General features: G+C 42.5%; 1 protein-coding gene across 9 annotated transcripts in view; it reads left to right on the top strand.

Annotated features, from left to right (window-relative positions):
• The window catches only part of ncor1 (nuclear receptor corepressor 1), a 46,006-nt gene extending 25,069 nt beyond the window's left edge, over positions 1-20,937 (top strand). For 3 of the 9 annotated variants that reach the window (XM_089016933.1, XM_089016939.1, XM_089016940.1), the window contains 28 exons: positions 90-183; positions 1,430-1,877; positions 1,943-2,066; positions 2,205-2,382; positions 3,183-3,350; positions 6,969-7,135; positions 7,258-7,372; positions 7,635-7,711; positions 7,788-7,953; positions 8,046-8,171; positions 8,261-8,344; positions 8,417-8,667; positions 9,161-9,470; positions 9,595-9,810; positions 11,242-11,442; positions 11,835-11,984; positions 13,217-13,372; positions 13,520-13,655; positions 13,843-14,309; positions 14,422-14,535; positions 14,692-14,840; positions 14,937-15,148; positions 15,232-15,375; positions 15,445-15,590; positions 15,777-15,830; positions 15,985-16,170; positions 17,908-18,087; positions 18,959-20,937. In XM_089016933.1, coding sequence (XP_088873059.1) covers positions 90-183; positions 1,430-1,877; positions 1,943-2,066; positions 2,205-2,382; positions 3,183-3,350; positions 6,969-7,135; positions 7,258-7,372; positions 7,635-7,711; positions 7,788-7,953; positions 8,046-8,171; positions 8,261-8,344; positions 8,417-8,667; positions 9,161-9,470; positions 9,595-9,810; positions 11,242-11,442; positions 11,835-11,984; positions 13,217-13,372; positions 13,520-13,655; positions 13,843-14,309; positions 14,422-14,535; positions 14,692-14,840; positions 14,937-15,148; positions 15,232-15,375; positions 15,445-15,590; positions 15,777-15,830; positions 15,985-16,170; positions 17,908-18,087; positions 18,959-19,158 — 5,019 coding nt within the window. In that variant the 3' untranslated portion in view covers positions 19,159-20,937. Of the gene's footprint in view, positions 1-89; positions 184-1,429; positions 1,878-1,942; positions 2,067-2,204; positions 2,383-3,182; positions 3,351-6,968; positions 7,136-7,257; positions 7,373-7,634; positions 7,712-7,787; positions 7,954-8,045; positions 8,172-8,260; positions 8,345-8,416; positions 8,668-9,160; positions 9,471-9,594; positions 9,811-11,241; positions 11,443-11,834; positions 11,985-13,216; positions 13,373-13,519; positions 13,656-13,842; positions 14,310-14,421; positions 14,536-14,691; positions 14,841-14,936; positions 15,149-15,231; positions 15,591-15,776; positions 15,831-15,984; positions 16,171-17,907; positions 18,088-18,958 lie in introns of all 9 variants that reach the window. The other 6 variants (XM_089016935.1, XM_089016934.1, XM_089016937.1 and 3 more) reach the window with 6 other exon arrangements.
• Positions 20,938-21,055: the final 118 nt, after the last annotated feature.

Genomic DNA, 21,055 nt, shown 5'->3' with positions numbered 1-21,055 from the left:
GACATTTTTGTGCGTCGACTGATGTGGAATGCCGTTAAATTGCCATTTCCAGATACAAGGAGTGACTTTTGTCTTTCTCTGCCACGCAGGACACACGACGGGCTCGTGGCGATAGGTCTCAAGGTGAAGGTCTGACCACAACTTCACCCGATGATGATGACGACAATGCGGATGACAGTGAAGGTTAGCGCAACAGATGATACAAAGCAAATGCTCGCCTTTAACACGACACACTTTGACACCTTGGTTTCGACTCTTATTACTGATTATTTCAGCTAGTCTGAGTGCTCGTAGGAACAAGGGCACAAAATGTTTGAATTAGTCTTTGTATTGCGAACCTGCATCATATCTAATTGCTACGGATAGAGGAAATTAAGAGGAAGCCTGGTGTGAAGCTCTGTAGACCTGATGCAACCTGTCAGCTGATTTGGCACATCAAGACCAAATTTGAATTGATGCACCACTGTTTTTAATGAGAGAAAAAATGATAAGAGGCTAGTGGAAGATAAAAGATACGATTTGTCGTAGCGGCGCCTGTTGCGTAATCTTTATTGCCTGTAAAGAACCGATGAATCCCGCTGCTTGAACATTGTGTGCTGGGGCCACATGCTTGATTCAACAAGTCTGACTTCCTCTTGTTATTGTGTTCACAAGATGCTCGTGGAGTGAGACAAGACAGATCATTGTGCATGTGACCAGTCGCCCACAAATAGAGTCGCATGAGCGAGTCAAAAATGTGTTTACGTGGTATCATGTTTTTAATTTGAAAATTAAAACAATTTCCATCGCTGTGGTAACAGTGGCAGCTCAGAAGCATTTTATCATGCTTATTTGACTGCCTTGAAAACTCAAAGTGCCCTCTAATTTGCTTTGCAATCACTATCTTCTCATGTGACACTTTTTTATGGTTGGCTTGTCGGAATATTTAGGTTTACGTTGAGTTAATTTGTAGGCTCAGCTTTCTGAGTCAGGTGATCAATTGCATCCTCAAAATGTTGCGTTCTCTCAAAGCCCATGTTGATTATTTTTAATGCAGTGTGCGACTCTTAGGTCTCACCATTATTTTATATCAGCATTAATCGGAGGACACAGATTTATTTTTCGATTAACAATCATGAGCATGATGTAAAAGTGCTATGTCTCCACTTTATTGTGTCTTTGCGGCCTTGAGATGAGCTCGCCAAACGCTGATGTGACAAACAACATAAAAGATAAAGACATTGTTTGTCGTTTATGTCACACGTGCGATTTCTTGGAAAGAAATCTGTGTGGTATCAAGTTGAAACAGTGCAGTGGTTAATTATGCAACTTTTTTCGGTACCGAGTTCATTCCAAATTGCAGCAAATCAGTACAACTGCTCAATCTTTTTACATGTCAAGTGTTATGCCATTGTTTGACATGTTTATTTTCCTCTTCTTGCATCTTTAGGAGGTGACAATAGCTCAGATACAGAGAGTGCTCCCTCCCCCTCTCAAACTGACCCCACAAAGCCCGGTGACTCCAAAAGAGCGGACAGTGCTGCCGCAGATGCACAGACCTCCGGTCAAGATCCGGTTCCTGTCAGCAATGCTAAACCTTCTGATCCCTCATATGGGGGCCTGTGTGTCAAGGAAGAGAAAAGCCCAGAGGGGGAACTGACTTCTCATGAGGAAAAGAGCAGAGTGGCTTCCTACTCTGGTGTGGTCCATCCAAAAACTGAACCCCAAGATGTGGACATGAAATCTGGACAAGTTGAGGTTAAAATGGAGCCCGGGGTCAAGGAGAAAGGAGATAAAGGAGAACATGGCGACCGGCAGAAGGAGCTTCACTCGGATAACGACTCCAGCGCCACCTGCAGTGCGGATGAAGATGTGGAAGCGGAGCCTGAAAGACAGAGGTATGGTTTTGGTCGCTATGTCAATGACTGATGTCTGAGATTCACGTTTAATGTTGCTCTCACAGAATACTTTCTATGGAGAAGCCATCTTTGCTCACCCCCGCGGGCACGGTCCTGGTGTCTTCACCCAAGCAAATGTCACACAACCTGCAGCAGATGCATCAGCGGGCAGCTGCCATTCCACCAATGGCAAGTGATTTAGATTGGAAATACAACTAGCTGCTTGTAAATGCAACAATGAACCCAGAGAGTAAACAAATGCAGTATTATGAAGTCATATTTCCACCAGTTGCCAGACTTTCACATTTCTCTTATTTCTTTCACAAGGTACCTGGTCCTTATGGCCATAGTCCGGTGCCCATCAGCGGTTTCGCCATGTTGCAACATCAGATCAAAGCAGTACACGCATCTGCACACCACGAGGAGAAGCAGAGGCAGGATCAGGGAGACCTGGAGCGCAGACCGCCCTTCAACACCCGCAGCCCGAGTCTGGTTGACAGAGATGGTAGGAGGAAAAAAATATATAGCCCCATTTTGTCCTATTTCCCCTCTCTTGTTCAGAGCTCTGTCAACTGCACGTGGTGCTGCTTTTTGCAACTGACTATTTATAGTGGGTGCATTTTTTCCCGTGTCTTTTTATTTTTCTACCTTTTATATACAGTAAAGTCTCATTATATCGATATTCAAGGGAGTCCGAAAAAATATCGATATAACCGGGACTATCGATATATCCGACCCTGTTTGCATGTAATTTTCTCCGTGCCTGCATAGAAATAGTATCGATATAACCGGGACTATCGATATATCCGATATCGATATAACGAGACTTTACTGTATTTATTTTTTTTAGTTAACCCTTGGGGTTGCCTGTTGCACTGCTGCTTAGCCTGAATCCACACAAAGAAGGTGCCTTCTTTTGCAAACATAAAGAGTTTGAGCCTGTCTTGATGCTATGCTTGTGATTGCCTTGGATAATGGAAGGAAGTTGTGGGCACTTGTGACGTGATTGAGTCCAGTGCTGAAGGGCAAGTAGCGAAGTGACAGTGTCGGCTGCGAAATAGCTTCATGCAAAGCTTTTAGCACCCTTAAGTCAGCGTGCCGTAAAAGTGACACGGCTGTTAGCAAATTTCTGGGCTGTGAGAGCACAGCTTCTGTAGCAAAGGTTTCAGTGTGTGAATAGCCAAGTATCCATAAATTGTGTTTGCATCCTTTTTATCTGGGTCACACTCAATGCGTAGAGGCAAATATTTCTCAGATTTAAAAGTGGTCGTCTTTCCCCTTTGTCCTTATACCTGTTCACTGTAGGTAAGCCCCTACCCTACATGCCTTATGACATGACGTTGGCTTTGGACCAGGGCGCCTTTTCTGGTCAGCCAGGCTTCCCTTACAGACCCCCTCCCAGGGATCTAAGCAAGTCCTCACCCCAACCTGATCCCAACATCCCCAATGCTTTCCGCTACAGTATACCGCCAGGTAAAAGCACCCATCCTCACAATTTTCTCTTCCCCCATTGCCTGCTCTCTCAGGCACCTCAAAAACACTGTACTTTCCCCTCCTAATGCTACGTAGACTGCCTTTACTGAGCTAAGACTCATTAGTCTTGTGTCTTTGAGACAATTTGATCCGTGGAATAGCTTTAGAGCAGAAACCATGAAAACATTTCCGCTTCTCCCCCACCTGTTGGCCAATTTAAAACTTGACTGTGTTTTAAGGTGTTAAATTATCAGCCGTTGGACAGTAAAAGACACATCCTGTGGCGCTTTTGGAACCTCAAATATTCGGCTCGTCGTCAATTGCGTATTCAACAATTGATTTAATTTCATTTTTCGAAGCCTTAAGGTTACGTTGATGGCACCTAATTCTGCAGTCTTAAGGACATACAAAGTTCTGCCGGCACATCGTCACACGGGTCATATTCCTATGTTCCAGTCGGCAATCTCCACCAGCTCTGCTTTCCAATAATACATCAAACCACATTTTTGCATCTTTTCAGTCTAAACCGACCACAAACACTTCATCCTCAATTTCCATAAAATCACATGGAACCAAAAGAACACATTTCTAAAATAACAAAACACAACAGAATGAATACAACTAAATAAAAATGGGAATTGTTTAATAAATCTGATATAAAAAAAGAATTCTCTTTTCAATCGATTTTAGAATAAAATAATAGAAGTGTGTGAATATTTGTCACTTTCAGTAATGCATTCATTGTCGAAAAACAAATGGAAAATGTCCCTGGCCCAAAGTGAACAGAACAAAAGCTGAAATGCCTTTTTAGGACTTTTTGTTCCTCAGAAGAGTGTTGCCTAAAAATGGTTTCTGCATGACATTTGACAAGTTGGCTAACATACATCTGTAGCACATTTTGTAAAGCTTCATCTTCGACCACTAATAGTGTCCTCCAGTCAATAGCAAGCCACTTTGTAATTGAATTTGCAAGTTTGCCTAAGTTTTGGTCCTGAAACAGACGTCGAGTTTGGTTTGCTTCAAACTCATATCGGAAATGCTAGCGCTAACAATTCTATTGGTATTTCTGCTGGCTGCGATATGCTTTGCATTTATTGAAAGCAGGGGTGAGACTCGTGTGCACCAGGAAGCCCCCAATGACCCACGAAGAGCTTCTGGGTCTCTTCTAAAAATATCTCACCAGTGATGGCACACTGATTTTCTAGGAATATTATAGAAATGAAAACTGAAGTCACTGCAATCACTGGCTTGGATTTAAATCTTTGTACTCTATTTTGATATTCTGTCTGTATCCTAATTATTATGAGAAAATATGTTCATATTTTTGTCTTCATTTAAATGAATGCTATATATTGTCAATAACACGCAATGATAATATTGTCGCATGAACAAATACAGTAGAAGTAATTTGCACAAATTAGTACCCAAAAAGTAGCTCTCAAGTTTAAAAAGGTTTGTGACCACTGATTTACATTGCTCTCTCATCTGAGAAGCACGTTATATATCCCTCTTCTTATCTTTGGACACTGATGCTTGAAGCGCTTTGGTGTGATGGCAATACATTTTGTTTGCATAATTTTCACAAAAAAACATTGTTTTCAGCAGAAATTGCCATCCTATCAGTTGTAGCAACGCAGTCAAATTATATTCATAGTACTTGTCACTGGTACTTTATTTTGTTGTTTTTGTTTCATTGTGCAGTTGTAGTTTTTGTTGTTTTTTTGAGGGGGGTGTTCCGCGAGGTGGCAACATGCATGGTTATCATATTTGGTAGACTCGTTATGGAGGCGCATGTAATAAAGTCTTTGTCTTGTACTCAAACATCATAGAGTACATGTCGAAAGTTGTTAAGATTGCACAACAGTCCATGTTGTTATGTTCCTGTTGTGTTTATTATTTTGCTTTGTGTTGACTATCATGTGAAGCGCTTTGTTACAGCTGCAGCTGTTGTGAAAGTGCTACATAAATTAGGATGTATGGTATTGTACTGTATGTTTCGGGTACCGTATTTTCCAGTGTACAAGGCGCACCTGCATATAAGGCACAGGGTCATCTTTTGAAGAAAATTAAGGCTTTTGGGTGTGCCTTATACACCGGAACATACGGTAGTTAAAAATCTCCCATCTCCTATGTACAGTAGTTTATGGATGGAGTTTTTTTATGCAATTTGAAAAGCGAGTGACTCACCGGTAGAATCAGATCGTTTGGAATATCCTCAGTAGCACTAAATCAAACTTACTTAGATAGAAATCATCTCCTCACATCCAAATACTCATTGTGACTCACTGTATGTATTTTATGCTAGTTGGAGGTTTTCTCTCCTCTATGTTAGAAAATTGAATTTGATATCCCTGAATGGTTGTTTTACTTGGTGCTGTTATTTATGTATCCGTTCCCTCCATCGGGGTGGAAGCGTCCTTTGCCATTTGAAGGTATGCAGCTCTGCCGAAAGTATTGAATATTTTTTGGGTCACACAGTTCCTTAATTAAATTGAACTTGTGCATCTCAAATTTGCCCCAATACATATGTGGCCGTGACACCACGAGTCACATTAAACCAACAACATGCAACGTTAAGGTCCTTCCCCAAATAAGCAAATTGTTGAACAATGAAGATGACTGCTCACCCCCTACAAATGCCAATGCTTTACATTTCCTTATGCCATTGTGGTGCCAATTCATGATTAATTGTATTATTTTTTGGAGGGGGGGTGTCCTGTCCTTATGCCACATAAAGGTGCCTCTTTCTACCTACCACCTCAGAGATTCATGAAGATTATTTTTCTCAACAGCATAAATGTCATCCAAGTTGGAAGTGGTAGAAATTCGGGGGGGAGGGGGGGGGGGCATGACGAGTAAAGAATATGCAGTATGCAATATCTGTGTGGTATCCAGGAACACTCAAGCTTTTCCGGATCCGATTCAATGTTGCAGTGGTTGTTCATGTGAAAGTACACATGAAAATGCACTTAGTGCAGGTCTTGCATTAGCAACCATATTCTGGCTTTGGCCTGCTAAAAATTGGCTGGCATACAGTGTAGTGTGCATTGTAAAGAGAGGAAGTTAAACTTGTGCTGTGTGTAAGTGATATGAGAACCCGCACTGTTAACCATTCCCATTTTCCGCCATTGCTTTTGTGTCCTAATGAATTCTCGTACCAAAGTGAGGGTTTTGTGCACTTCTGGGGTTTAATGTCGGCAAGTGCTGCAGCTGAAGCCCAGTTCAATCTTGCCGCCTCGGTGTCTTGTTGCACATGTTGAGTATTAGTGAGCATGCAGTCTTACAGTTGTGGTGCCGGAAATGTTTGTGGCTCATTGGGTTCATTAATGTGTGGAAGAGCACTCTTTGGAAATACAGTGGGTTGAAAAAAAAATATGTCCACTCTTGTGCAAATGTCTGTTTTATGTGAGATTAAAATTGTCAATTCTCATGGTATGTTTGAGAAAACTGCCGAAATCACACATTAAATTGGTTGTGAAAAAAAGAGGAAAAAACGTGTCAACGTTGATTTTGAATAGAAAGTTTTAGATTGCTGTAGTAAATGTTTTGTCATCCATATGTTGTCTAATATTCAGCAAGAGTAACCATCCCCCTCCCCTCTTCTGTTATTTTCTTCAGTCCTCCACCCAGCTCCCAACCAGCTGATCCAGAGTCTGCCTGATGGAGCGCGGATGGCTTTCAGCAGACCCAGTCGACCACCTAACATTCCCTCTCCTCCTCCTCTCATTCCAACCACCAAACCCACCGACAAACCGTCCTTCATTCATGGGGGCTCAATATCTCAGGTAAGAAGAGCATTTTTTTAAATTATGTTGCCCATCTGCACATTTTATTGAAATTTCTGCATTTTCTGATTACAAAAAAATCCAATTTTATTTGATCATGCATAACATTTCTGTTATTTTAGGGAACACCAGGCACGTACTTGCCTTCGCATGCCATCTATGGGCCTGATGGGAGTAAGAACACTGTGGGCTCCATCTCTTTGGGTCTGCCTCGACACCAAGAACACAACAAAACTGGTAGGCAAGCCACATGTGTCTACAGTTGCACTCAAAATTATTTATTCCCTATTGTAAATCCAGAATTGTTTCAATACTAGGGAGAAAGAGAAAGAAGACTTAAAACCATTTCTGAATAGCAGACCAAAATATTACGAACTTCCACCTATTTTGTGAAAGTAGCTATCTTGCAAGTAAATGTTGAATAGACATTTTAAAAATGTGGTTCTGTAATAATGGACGTTTTAGCAGTTTTAAGTACTACGTTAACCTACTTTTGCAGGTACATCAATACACGATGTTCGAGGAAATCTGTCTAAAATGGCCGATGGCATGGCTTACAGAGGATCAATCACTCAGGTAAAGATGACGAGATGACAGAAGTATTCTGGACCATTTTGCTTGATGTTTATTTTTCCATTACTTCCGTTTACAGGGCACACCAGCCCTTTCCCAATCGACTGTCGCTGCTGACCTACTGAAGGGCACCATCACAAAACTAGCCACAGAAGACTTGGGTAACTCTGATAAGGCTCGGGACCAGCTGGCAAAAGGTCATGTTATTTATGAGGGCAAGAGTGGTCACATCCTTTCTTATGATGGTGAGCACTCCTGACTATGTTTTTAACGATACGTGTATGTATCCCATGACCAAATAAAAATGTCATTTTAATTGTATCGCTCTGTCCAAAAGCCATCAAAAACCCACGGGAAAGTACCCATAGTCCTAGAACTGGCCTTGAGTTGAAACGCACTTATGACATGATGGAGGGACCCATCAGCAGGGGCCACCCCGGCAGGGAAGGAGCTCCGTTTGAAGGTACTTTGTACAAATGCATTCACTGTATATTATTGACTGTATCTAAGTGCCAATTCTGTATAACCGAGACTGAGCCTGTTTGTGTGCAGGTTTGATAAGCCGAGCTTTGCCCAGAGAGGGCCTCCATGGAGATTCTAAAGAGCGACAAATAATCACTGGCTCAATCATGCAAGGTAACACATTTTAAAGTTGCCCATTTTTGTTGGCTGCTTCAGATGAAAAAAAAAGGTCTTTCCACCTTTTAGGAACACCTCGAACTGCTGCAGAATCATTCGAAGATGTTATGAAATATGGCAAGCAGATTAAAAGGGAGAGTCCACCTATCCGCTCCTTTGATGGGGGAATTGGCAAAGGAAAGCCCTACGAGGGAGTAAACACCATCAAAGAGACTGGACGCTCCATTCATGAAATCCCTCGACAGGAGCAGTCTGGCCAGGACCTCAGAAAGACCCCTGACCTCTCTGATAGGAGGGTCATTGAAGGTCCCATGTCTCAGGTAAGACATTTTCATACAGTGGATTGTTTATTTCTGTAATTCAATTTCCCTTGGACTCATTTCATGTGAAAACGTAAAAACGCATTTGCAAAAAACATTAGCATTTTGGGGCAAAACAAAACAATACAACACAATACATATTGATTTATATAGCGCCTTAAAAACATAGAAGTATATTTTGGGTTTTTAAGTTAGAAATTAATGAATAAAGTGCTTTGCACACCTTCTGAATTCAATATTCATGAAATGTCATGCATAGGTTATACCTCACTGCAGCGCTTGTTTGGTTTGACATACCACAAAGTTCTGCTTGAAATTAATACTTTCATAAAAACATCACAAAATATACCCGGGACCGGCTCTCCCTATTTGATATAAATGTCTGGTATTCATTGAGTTAATTTGATTTTAAAACAATTGCCAAGGCAACCAAAGTCTTTTGGATGTGTTTGGTTCATTATTACGGTATGATCATGCTCTGTGATTCTTCTAGATTCACTCTCTGAACCAACCTACAATCAAGCACAATGTGAAGTCCCTCATCACCAGTCCAAGTAAGCTTCCCCACGGCCTGCCCCAGCTTGAGGCCATGGAAAGAAGCAAATACGAGGAAAGCAAGGCAGTGCGCCACACCTCAGTGGTGAACTCCACCACCTCTGTCCTGCGTTCCACACATCAAGAAGCTGCAAAATCTCAGCTCAGCCCAGGCATGTACGAGGATGCCAATGCTCGCAGGACCCCTGTGAACTACAGCTCCAATTCCGTGACCAGAGGTTCACCCATGCTGGGGCGTTCATCAGATGGTATTTGCCACACACAAACTTTTCACAATAATTTGAATGTTTGTAATCTAATCAGTATGATACCATTTCGGTGAGCCCTACTTGATTACAAACGTTGTGTCTCCTCTCCGTCTCACCCATAAAGGAATAAAATCTAGTGCACATGAAAGAAAGAACTCCATGACCCCCACGCAGAGGGAAAGTGTCCCTGCAAAGTCCCCAGTGGCGGGTGGCGACCCCAGGGCTTCTCATAGCCCCTTCGACCCTCACCACCGGCCAATTGTGCCAGGGGAAATGTACCGAGCCCATCTGCCTCCACATCTTGATCCCAGTATTGCCTTCCACCGAGTTATTGATCCTGGTATTTTGTTTGAAATTCTTTACGTTACATTAGAATTACTGCTCATATACAGTCAGGACTTCACTTTGCAAATTGATTTCTGACTGGCTTTGTCGACTTTCTATAGTGCACCGTGCCATTGTTTTCTTTGAAGTAACATCCCACTTCTGGGTTTGGCTCACTTTGGGAAAACGATTACTTGGTCTAATTTACAAAATGAAAATATTTTTTTCATGCTTTAGTGTATTTAAGTTAATTACTTTCCTCGTCACAAAATCATATTTCATTCGGAATTTTTCTATAATTATTTAACAGCTGAACTTTAAATTATCTTATTACAAAATAAATCAATGAATAAAAATACAGTGGCGGCCCGTGGATTTCATCGCTAGGCCTTCAGTAAGTAGTCCTCTGCCTGAAACAATCCAGACTGAAGAAAGTGGTGTGATTTACTACAAGTCCATTAGAGGGTACCATTAGCCAGGAAATAACTGACAGACCTTTCTTCATGATGTCCATTTTTCTTGAAAAGTCCATCTTGAAAATGGCTTTCACAGTAAATCTCAAACCAAATCCATTTTTCTTCTTTCACCCATTGTGGGTTGACAAAACTGCCATTAAATCAACACAATATATTTGTTGATGCAGCTCACAGTGTGCTAGCTCTGGCCGGTATGCGCTTATGACTCACACCTCGTGATACTATGATTGGCTCGTGACTAGCCAATCATGTGACTAGCCAATCATAATTTGCGAAAACTCTGACGTTGCCAGCGCTTTCAGGCGTTGGATTGCCAACTAGAACTCTGATTGGATTGAATGTACCTTTATTCGTCTCGCAGTGGAGAAATGTACATTTCACAGCAGCAAATTATGAAATTAAGAGGAAAGGAAAGAAAGAAGTAGAAACACAAAATACAGGAGCTTCTGGAAAGGCAGCCACTTTTGTGGCGCCATCTTGAAGTGATTGGTTAAATGCTTAAATATGAAAACACACATCTGGAAACAGCACAACAGGGGAAAAGCAATAAAAGGAAGCTGAAAGACAATTTGGAATTATTTGATAAGAATGTATGGACAAAATATAATTCACATTAGTCTGTGATCCAGATATTTTTAGGCCAGCAGAGAAGGCCTTGCAGGCCCTGACGGCCTACCACTGTACCAATACCTTTTATGCTGGGAGTCATATACACGGTGTGCTTAAATTGCCACGTTGGCATTTACTTTTCATGCTAACCCAGTTAGCTGAATTTGTGAACCAATGTTCCACTGTGCAGGGTATTACCATGTCATTGTAGCGCCTGTTTGCTATTTCTTGACCTATCCTTGCTTGTATGGAATATGAAGAACGTGCAGCATTGTTTTCTGCTGGGAAAAAAACACATTAAGCAGTCAATACAGATGATGGTGATTTGAATCATTTCCATCTTGCACTCTACTGTGTTGCAGCCTTCATGTTCCCCAGACAACCATCCCCAACTGGCTACCACAACACGTACCAGCTCTACACCATGGAAAACACACGGCAGACCATCCTCAATGATTACATCACTTCTCAGCAGATGCAAGTCATCCCTCGCCCTGACATGCCTCGTGGGATGTCACCACGGGAACAGCCTGTTTCTATCCCATACCCAGCTGGAGCTCGAGGTATTGGATTTGATTGGATTGGATATGCCTTTATTAGTCTCACAGTGGAGAAATATGGTTCTCCACCAGCTGGCACTCTTGTACCCGGTGAATAGACCCTGGTTGGGAGGAGTTCTAGCTTGCTGTGGCGTGGTAGTGGTTACCTTTTGCAGATGTCCAGAAGCAAATGACCTCTACATTTTGCTTATTTCAAATATGGCTGCAATATATCTGGCTCTGTTTTAACAATTGATAGCGGTGACTCCAAAAAGGCACTTTGCAAGTGGTTGCAGCCCTACTTTCCTATTATCAAGGGAGCACTGACAGATGATGGTGATGGGTGTATGCAGTGCTAGTCCAAATGATTTGGTTTCGATTGTTTACCACTGGCCCTTTGCTTCTGTCTGTAAAAGGGATAATTGATCTAGCCCAGATGCCCCCAACTATCCTGTTGCCTCACCCTGGGGGAACAGGTACTCCCACTTTGGAACGTATCGCCTACCTCCCCGGAGCTCAGCCCCCTTTCACTACTAGGGCTTTCAACCCAACCTCCATATCACCAGGTGAGGATTCGAACGCCAATACTTACACGCCATCTACCCTTAATTTCCTCGCCACAATCTTGTGTTCCTTCACGCCTCTTCTGGCGTGCAGACTTTCCCGAGGGTGTCCGAGGTTAGTTCCTTCATGTCCAGACAAAGTGTAAATAAGCACAAGTCATGAATGATTGAGTCAAAAGTGGACAGTAGTGTTCACGCTATCTATAAACATGCAACTCTACTTACATATCCAATGGCATCTAAAAAAATAGTAAGCACTACGTGAACTGGGCTATATTCACCCAAATCACCCAAGAGGCTTCGTGCTATGGTTCTACATTTTGCACACATTTTTTGTTTACAGTAAAACTTGGTGCCAGAGCCATGACATGCAAGCTGTGCATGAGTGCAGGCCACCACATGCTCAAACTGTTTGAAAACACATGTTATTATCAATTTAGGAAGCCTCACGAGGTAACTTTCAATATGTTGGTAGGACGGTGACAGTAATTACTTGGTTATGTTTGCTCCCAATGAAAAAAAATTAACACAATATATTTTTTTCTCAAGTGTGTGTGTGTGTGGGGGGACTCAATGGTCATTTACATGCTTGTTTGTTTACATACATCATCAATGTCCACTTGCGTCGCTTCATTGACTCCTCTCATTTAACCTTCTCGTTCGCTGCACATAACACGGAGGGTGGAGCCGATCACAGCTAATGTCTATGGTTCCCTTTTGTCGCATTTATTATTTAAAAAAATGCATCATTGATTCTGGGAACATTCATTACGGCCACCAGAAACTGAGAATTGACACAGGGACCAGCGCAGCGAGTTTAACACTTTAATGAAGGCGCATTGGATTGTATTGTATTGGTTGTACCTTTATTTGTATCGCAGTGGAGACATTTACATTTCACAGCAGCAAAGTTATGAAAGGAAGAGGAAAGGAAGGAAAGAAAGAAGTAGAAAACAAAGTAGAGGAGCTGCTGGAAAGGCTGCCACTCTCACGGCGCCATCTTGAAGTAAAAAATTGGGGGGGGGGGGGGGGGGCTTTGAAATCGGGATGTATTTAAAAAAACATTATCAGTCCACCATCATCATTATATAAGTGGCCTTATGAAGAAAAACAAACAACTATTCCTTACGAGAAAACATTATTACGTGACAGGCCTTACACTTTAATGCTTTCCGTTTCACCCTAAAAAAAAATCCCATTTCAATCATTCTGTCTGTCTTCATTTTACTCTTAAGGTCACCAAGCCCACCTTGCTGCTGCGGCTGCCGCCGCTGCAAATGTGGAGAGGGAACGAGAACGCGACCGTGAGCAACAGGAGAAGGAGAGGGAAAAAGAAAGGGAGCAACGGGAACGAGAAATGCGAGAGCGAGCGAACGATTACATTCGTGGAAGTGAGCATATTCAAACTAATTAAAATTTTTAACACAAATGTTGTCCAGTCACTACACTGAGTTTATTTCTAAAATCAAAGGCACAATATAACCACAGAATTTGCCAGATTATTGACATCGTTCAAATGTGCCTTTTCTTTTGATCAGGTCCCGCTGAGCAAGCAGGCCGACCAGGAAGCAGAGGCTATCTGCATTCTCCTTCCCCTTCACTCAGAACGCAGGAGGTGGTTGTCCAGCAGCGACCAAGCATCTTCCAGGGCAAGAGTGTTATCACTTCTTTAATGTAAGTCAAACCAACTTGATCTTATCTTGATTCACCCACGCGGTTCTGTTGACAGAATTCATTTCGCATGCCTTTTATATGTGAGCCACAAATAGAAATCAATTTCGAATAAAAAGGAAATAGAATGCATTTAAGCAATAAGTGCATGATAGTTTGTGTTCTCTAACAACAAATCCCCTTTTTTTAGGCCACAACATACAGCACCAGCAACAGCAGCGGCCCAGAGTAACTCTCGCTACAGTACTGCGGCTGATGCACTGGCCGCCTTGGTGGACATTGCCGCCTCTGCCCCACCCGTGGATGTGCCCAAAGTGAAGGAGAACAAACGAGATGAGCGGGATGACGACCTATGTTCGGCAGCTCGGAGAACAGCAAGCAGCTCGGAACAGCAACAGGAACCAGACCGGCGATCCGTACCATATGGCGCTATGTCTCTTCCAGGGGGTAAGCCCCACCCGGCGTACCCCGAGGGTGTTGGCATGAAAGACAAAGGCCCGCAAACCTCAAAGTCCCGCATTGAGGAAGAACTTCGAACCCACGGAAAAACAACCATTACAGCTGCTAACTTCATTGACGTCATCATCACTCGAAAGATTGCTCCAGAAAAAGACTCCCGAGAGCAAAGCTCTCAGAGCTCGGACTCCTCAAGTAGCTGTGAGTTTCAGAAGTCATTGCAGCCTGTCTGATCAACTCAGAAATATGCATCATTTGTTTCTATCAATAATATGACAACATTTTCCCAAACAATTTTTAATGCACATTCCAGTGTCTTCAAACCGATACGACAACACTGGCAGAGGAGCCATTGAAGTGATAAGTCCTGCTAGTTCCCCAGTCCACTCCCAACAGGAAAAAACGGACGAAGGCCAGCAGACGGGAGGTACGAATACACTTTTATCCCTTTTAAAAGTTACAATGGATGTTATATAATCATTCCACCAAAGAAAAAGAAATAAAAAGATTGATGTCAAACAATGCATGACTTCACCGTGGACTCACTCCTCATCACTAATGCCGTGTTCTTGAACCCGATTAGCTGGCATGCGGGTTTATGACCTGAGTCGATACCGGCCTTCGGCAGATCCACCACAACCCAGTTCCCAGCATCCCCCTTCATCCCAGGCTGACAGCTACTCTCAAATTCCCAAGACACATCGGGTCATGACGTTGGCAGACCACATTTCGGTAGGAAATACGTGTGACGTACTATAAACTACTGGATATACCTTCAAGATTGAAACTGACCTAGTTTTGTCATCCTTCCCTTTTTGTGCCACACAGCACATTATAACGCAGGACTTTGCGCGGAATCAAGACACAGTTTCCTCGTCAGCCTCGACCACATTCCAGAGTACAATGCCACCCGTGTCTTCGTCGAGTAGAGCCAAGGTGCCGAGCCGCTACAGCCCTGAGAATCAAATCCAGCCGCCGCATCACCACCGTCCCCCCAGCAGGGTTTCCCCGGAGAGCACCACAGACAAAGCCAGATCCCGGTACAGAAAGTTTGAATCATAATCGGGGCGAGACAAAATAATCACCCATAATCGTGACAACCTGCCTGGGATCGTGTTTCCAGGCCTGGTAAGTCTCCAGAGAGAAGTGGCAGGCAGATGGAGAACTATGAGCCCATCTCACCACCACAGAGCTACCAAGGCATGGAAAAACAGGACACTGGTGGACCTGCATCCCAAAGGCGCGAGGCGGAAAACTCTGAAATCAGGTACGTGAGCTGCACAGACCAGAATGCGGAAAAACAACAGCAAAAACAATGTCCTGTTTATTTTTCAAGGAGTGACTCACGGTCTCCTGGGAGTGTCAGTTATCTGCCGGCTTTCTTCACCAAACTAGAGAACACCTCCCCCATGGTGAAATCCAAAAAGCAGGAGATCTTTCGTAAGTTGAACTCCACCTCTGGTGTTGGTGATTCTGATGTTGGTAAGTGGGGCTTCTCGTCTTCATTTCACCTTAACTCACAATGCATGCACCCTAGGGTGAAACAAGTTGTGTGTGTGCATTGAAGGGCATGTGGTGTTGTCTTCACTTTACTTTCAAGCTCATCAAGGCAGATAGTTACTTGGATGTATTATTTTGTGATTTTCTACACCTAATTGTGTCTCACAGGAAATGCTCAGCCAGGAACAGAGATTTTCAACCTGCCTGCTGTCACCAGCGCCAGTAAGTGACAGATATATTTGAATGTTGCCATTCTAAATAATCCACTCATGGTCACGTTCAGAATCACGGTTAAACTGAAGTCTGGATTTGGCTCCAGCACAATGGCCAAAAGCTTCTATTTGGTCTGGATGTTTTGTCACATTGTGATTTCCAGGCAGCATCAACCTGAGAAACCACTCCTTCAGTGACCCTGCCAGTAACCTGGGCCTGGAGGACATCATTCGTAAAGCCTTAATGGGTAACTTGGAGGAAAGACCGGAGGAGCACCAAGGCACTATTAGCAACTCATCCAACGCAAGCAGTGACACCCGTCAGGAGGCCAGCCCGTCTCCAAACATAGGTACATGCTAATTGCTAACTCAGCCTTGACCAGTGGTGGCCAAGTTATGTTGTACGGGCTGGACGAGGCTCAGTGCGGTCTTCAGTACGGCCTGCAAAACTTCATTGGATAATTTTATTGATTTATTGCAGATAATTAAACCAAATATTTTTGTTAATTACTGGTTGATGAATTGTAGTATTTAAAGGACAACCGATATCACTTTTTTGTTTCCTAACTGACATCAGAAAAACGTTTTATAGCATCTAAAATACCCAAAACACGCAGTATTATATTTTTAGTCAAATGCAAAACACCAATAAAAATGACTTAAAGTGTGCTGAAACTGAAAAAAAAATGAAACCGGAAGTGGCCAGTTTCATAAGGTCCCGCCCCCTTGTTCGTGGTGTCACTCAAGATGTCTTGCCTTGCTCGAGAATCAAAACAATGGCTTCAGATTCGGAGAAGATGCTTTCTTGTTCCTCATCCAGTTATGAATTTGATTCAAATAGTTCTAAAGAAGAAAGCATACATGTTCGCAATCGATTAAAGAATTCTGTGTCATTTTGAGGCAAACAGGGGGGAGAGGGGATGTCGCACCCAAAACAGGCCAAAGATGGCGACAAAGCTTCGTGTGGAAATTGGCTCAACATTTTTGTCACGTCACACAAGGATTCACCATCGTGTTATTTATGTGTTTTCCTTCTAATTTTGCCATCAATACGGATTGACACGAAGTTTTCAGACCAAACAAAGTACCGCAAAATGCATTGAGGTGATAAAAGGACTGCTACAGTGTGTCCTTTCTCGGTCAGGGGCGTTCCTTCAGTGACGTGAGGACTCGTCACCAACTCAAAAACAAGAGTTCCTGAATATTTAGCGTAAAACGTAAAATATAGCTATATGTGGTGGAATCTTTGTAAAATACGCTCAGAAGTCATTTGAAGCGATTTTACAAATTATGGACACGAGTCCGGAGACGTCGGTTGGCCTTTAAAACATGTAATTTGGAAGAATGAAGGTTTTCAGTGCATTTTCTAACTGTTAAAAAAATAATATATCGTATTTTCCGGTGTGTAAAGCGCACCAGAGTATAAGGTGCACCTCCAATGAATGGTGTATTTGCAAACCTTTTCCAAATATAAGGCACACCTGAGAATAAGGTGCACCTTCAATGAATGAAAAAACAATCTAAATATAATATATAAATACAGTACCTGACAAAAGTCAAGCAAAATCTGACCTTTCTGTCCTAATTAAATAATAAAACTCAATGAATGATACAAAACTTTATTTTGGTATAATATGCATAACGTAGAGGGCTTTGCCTTTCATATAAACCATTTCTGATTCCAATAGATTAATTACAAGTCAAGTTATTATTTGTTGTTCCTACAACTTGGATAAGTGACAAGACTTTTCCAAATATAAGAAGGCACACCACATTATAAGGTACTACAGTAGAGGCTGGGATTACACACTTCTTCTACAAGGGGAAATGGAGTCGGTGGCCACTGATAGTAGTTGCGAGACCTGTTGTGGCTCAATATTACCTCATATATAAGGCTCAGGTTCATCTTTTGAAGAAATTCAGGGCTTTTTGGTGCGCCTTATACACCGGAAAATACAGTGATCTGTCCATTTATTAACTAATCATATGTGGCCCTGATGCACAAATATTTGCCGTGGCTTGGTCGAATCATTACATGTTTCTAAGGGGAAAAAAATAACACGTTGCTCCTTGAAAATCCCCCACAGTGAAGCAGAAGCAGGGCAACAAAGCCAGCAGCCGGAAGTCAAAGTCTCCTAACCTGGCTCAGGCCTACTTGGGAGGAGATCGCCCCTCTTCAGTGTCCTCCGTACACTCAGAGGGAGACTATCACAGACAAGCACAAGCCCAATCTCAATGGAGTTGGGATGACCGACCTTCGTCGGCAGGTCAGTCAGTCATGTCTGTTTTAATGCTCGTTTAAAGGACAACCGACGTCACTTTTTTGTTTCTTAACTGACATCAGAAAAACGTTTTATAGCATCTAAAATACCCAAAACACGCAGTATGATATTTTTAGTCAAATGCAAAACACCAATAAAAATGACTTAAAGTGTCCAAAATCTGCAAAAAAATGAGCTGCGAATTGGGCATTTTCACAAAGTCCCACCCCCATTTCGTGACGTCACGCCAAGACGTCTTGCATTGCATTGCATTGAATCAAAACAATGACTTCAGATTCGGAGAATATGCTTTCTTGTTACACATCCAGTTATGAGTATGATTCAAATAGTTCTGAAGAGGAAAGTATACATGTTTGCAATCGATTAAAAAATTTATTCCGTGCCATTATGAGGCAACATTGAGGGGAAATGTCTCACCAAAAAAGGCACAAAATGGCGACCTCCTGTGGCCACCTCCGTTTCCACAGGCTGATAAATTCCTTATATGGAGCTTGGACGCCCTCTTCTGGCGGCTTTTGGGTGCAACATGAGGTCCCCAGACCAACCAAGTACAGCAAAATACATTGACGTGATGGAAGGACCCCTACAAAGCATCTTTTTTTCGGTCAGGGGCGTTCCTTTAGTGACGTCACGTACGGACTCGTCACCAAGTCAAAAACAAGACTTCCTGAATATTCAGTGCGAGTCTTAAAACGTAAAATATAGCTATATGCGGTGGAATCTTTGTAAAATACGCTCAGTAGAAGTCATTTGAAGCCATTTTACAAATTATGGACACATCTTGTCCGGAGACGTCGGTTGTCCTTTAAGGCATGCCAAAATGTCATTTCCTTACATTTTGTCTTTCTCATTCCAGGTTCCATGCAGTTCCCTTACAACCCACTGACCATGCGCATAATGAACAGTACACCTCCCACCTCCATATCTTCCCCCTCCATCCAGAGTCAGCAGCAGCCACAGCAACCACCTCCTGCTGGGACTCCAGTAGGCCAACAGCGTGTGTGGCAGTCTCTGCTGTCAGAGCAATACGAAGCCCTGTCGGACAGCGATGACTGAGCCCCGGCCCGCTGCAAGGGATTAAAAGAGACCCGAGATAAGGCGTACCTTCCACCCCCCTCCAGGACACAAAAGTGTCACGTCGACAGGATAATGCCCAATTCTTTTCTGGTGCTATGGCGCCCCCTCGCTGTAAGCTTAAGTGTACAAGCAGCCGATGAGCGACTGGGCTATCCCGAGACTCACTTTTGGTTTGGAAGCCGCACCCAGTCTGGCGGGGAGTCTGGTGCGGAGGTGAACCTGATTATTGTTATATAATGAAGCTGATGTGTAAAAAGAGACTGTTTAATTTCTGTAAAGCTAATACTCATCTTCAAGAAAGTCATTTTATGTAAATAGAATAACCTTTTTGCAGTGTTTTTTCTTAACTTGATTATTTGTTATTTCAATACACTTTATTGCAAAGTGAAGGTGTGGCATCTTGAATGCCACCAATTGTTTTTCCCTAGCTCCTTACCCAACCAGCGTCCAACCTTGGTGCGTGATTTCTTGATGCTCATGAGACACAAGGGGGGGGGGGGGGGGGGGGGTTCTCCCTCCGGCACTGTCTGCAAAACATCCAAGGACATGCATAGTTCGAGATTGAAACCATTTTGATATTTGGTTATGTTCACGCCCAGTGTGTGTGTGTGATTTTCAACAACAAGTGGATGGGATCCATCACACCTTTGTAAGTTGGAGCCCGGGAAATGTCTTCAAGGAAACTTGTAAACACAGGTCTCGAAACTAAAGAATGAGGAGTAGTTTAACCCTGGCTAATAAATGGAGTGAGCCCTCCCTAACCTGGCAACCCCAATTACCTGACAGAGGTAACATTGATTTTTCTGCTGTTTGCATTATGATGAAAATGTTCTGCTCTAACATCTTGTCACAGTTTAAACCGGTCTGTAAACATTTGTTTTGCTAAGTTTCCCCCTACTACCCCCATCTTTCTTATGGTTTTGCCATGCTTTGGGACTTATGGGGGAAAAGGCAGCTTTAACTAATTTTCTCAGAGATATTATTCACTGTTTATTTCTATTTGTTTCCCCATTGTACTTTTTATAATATGTCTCAGAAACAATCCATTGCAAATTATGACCCACTTTACCAAACAAAATGGTCTGCACCATATTTGCACTTTTTTGCTTTGTAACTATTCATAACAATAGACATACTACCTGCTGTCTGTATATTCATGAATAATTGGTAGTATTCAGCTTTTCCCCCCCACCACTTGCAGACCTTTTGTCTTTAACCTGTTTCATCATACTGCGATCATAAATGGTTACTATACCTCTCAGTACATGGTTCCATATTATTGTTCAGATTATGTTAAATAACGGGACTAAAACCAGCAACATTGGAGATGTTGTCTTCAACTTACACTTTGCTGTTATGTTATTAAGCCCTACAAACTTGATATGTTCTGTCACCTTTTCAAACAGCTTTTCAATTATCTCACAACACATGTTCCTTTGATGCTCATCTGGCAGTTTCCATGTTTGTTTTGTATCCCGTTTCGATGGGATGGTTGCTGTTTACAAAGGCATTGGCAGAAAATGTTTACAAACCTGAATTTCCTAGAAAGCTGACTTGAAGCCAAAAAAGAATTGGAGCATCTTCTTAAGCTACAAACCCCATGTGAATTTTTTTGTCTTTTAAATTCAAACTTGAAAACTTACCCACTTTGATGTTGAAATGCAATGATTGTATGGCACAATGTCTTTTATTTGGCTATTGCAAAAGTTCAGACCAATCAAATAAAGTGGTTCTTTTTTCCACCACATAAAAATATCAGTCCTTGTCGCAACATTATTCTTGATGTCTTCATCTGTCGTTTTGTCAATAAGGTATTATTTTGAAGAAGCAATTTAATGTGCACTGTCTAAAACCAGAGTAGGTCGTCTGTTTACGA

This window comes from Hippocampus bargibanti, linkage group LG16, assembly GCF_051943395.1.
Source record: "Hippocampus bargibanti isolate YZ-2025 linkage group LG16, ASM5194339v1, whole genome shotgun sequence".
NCBI classification, from domain to species: domain Eukaryota; kingdom Metazoa; phylum Chordata; class Actinopteri; order Syngnathiformes; family Syngnathidae; genus Hippocampus; species Hippocampus bargibanti.
Note: the sequence above shows the minus strand (reverse complement) of the source record. Positions and strands in the feature narration are given on the sequence as shown.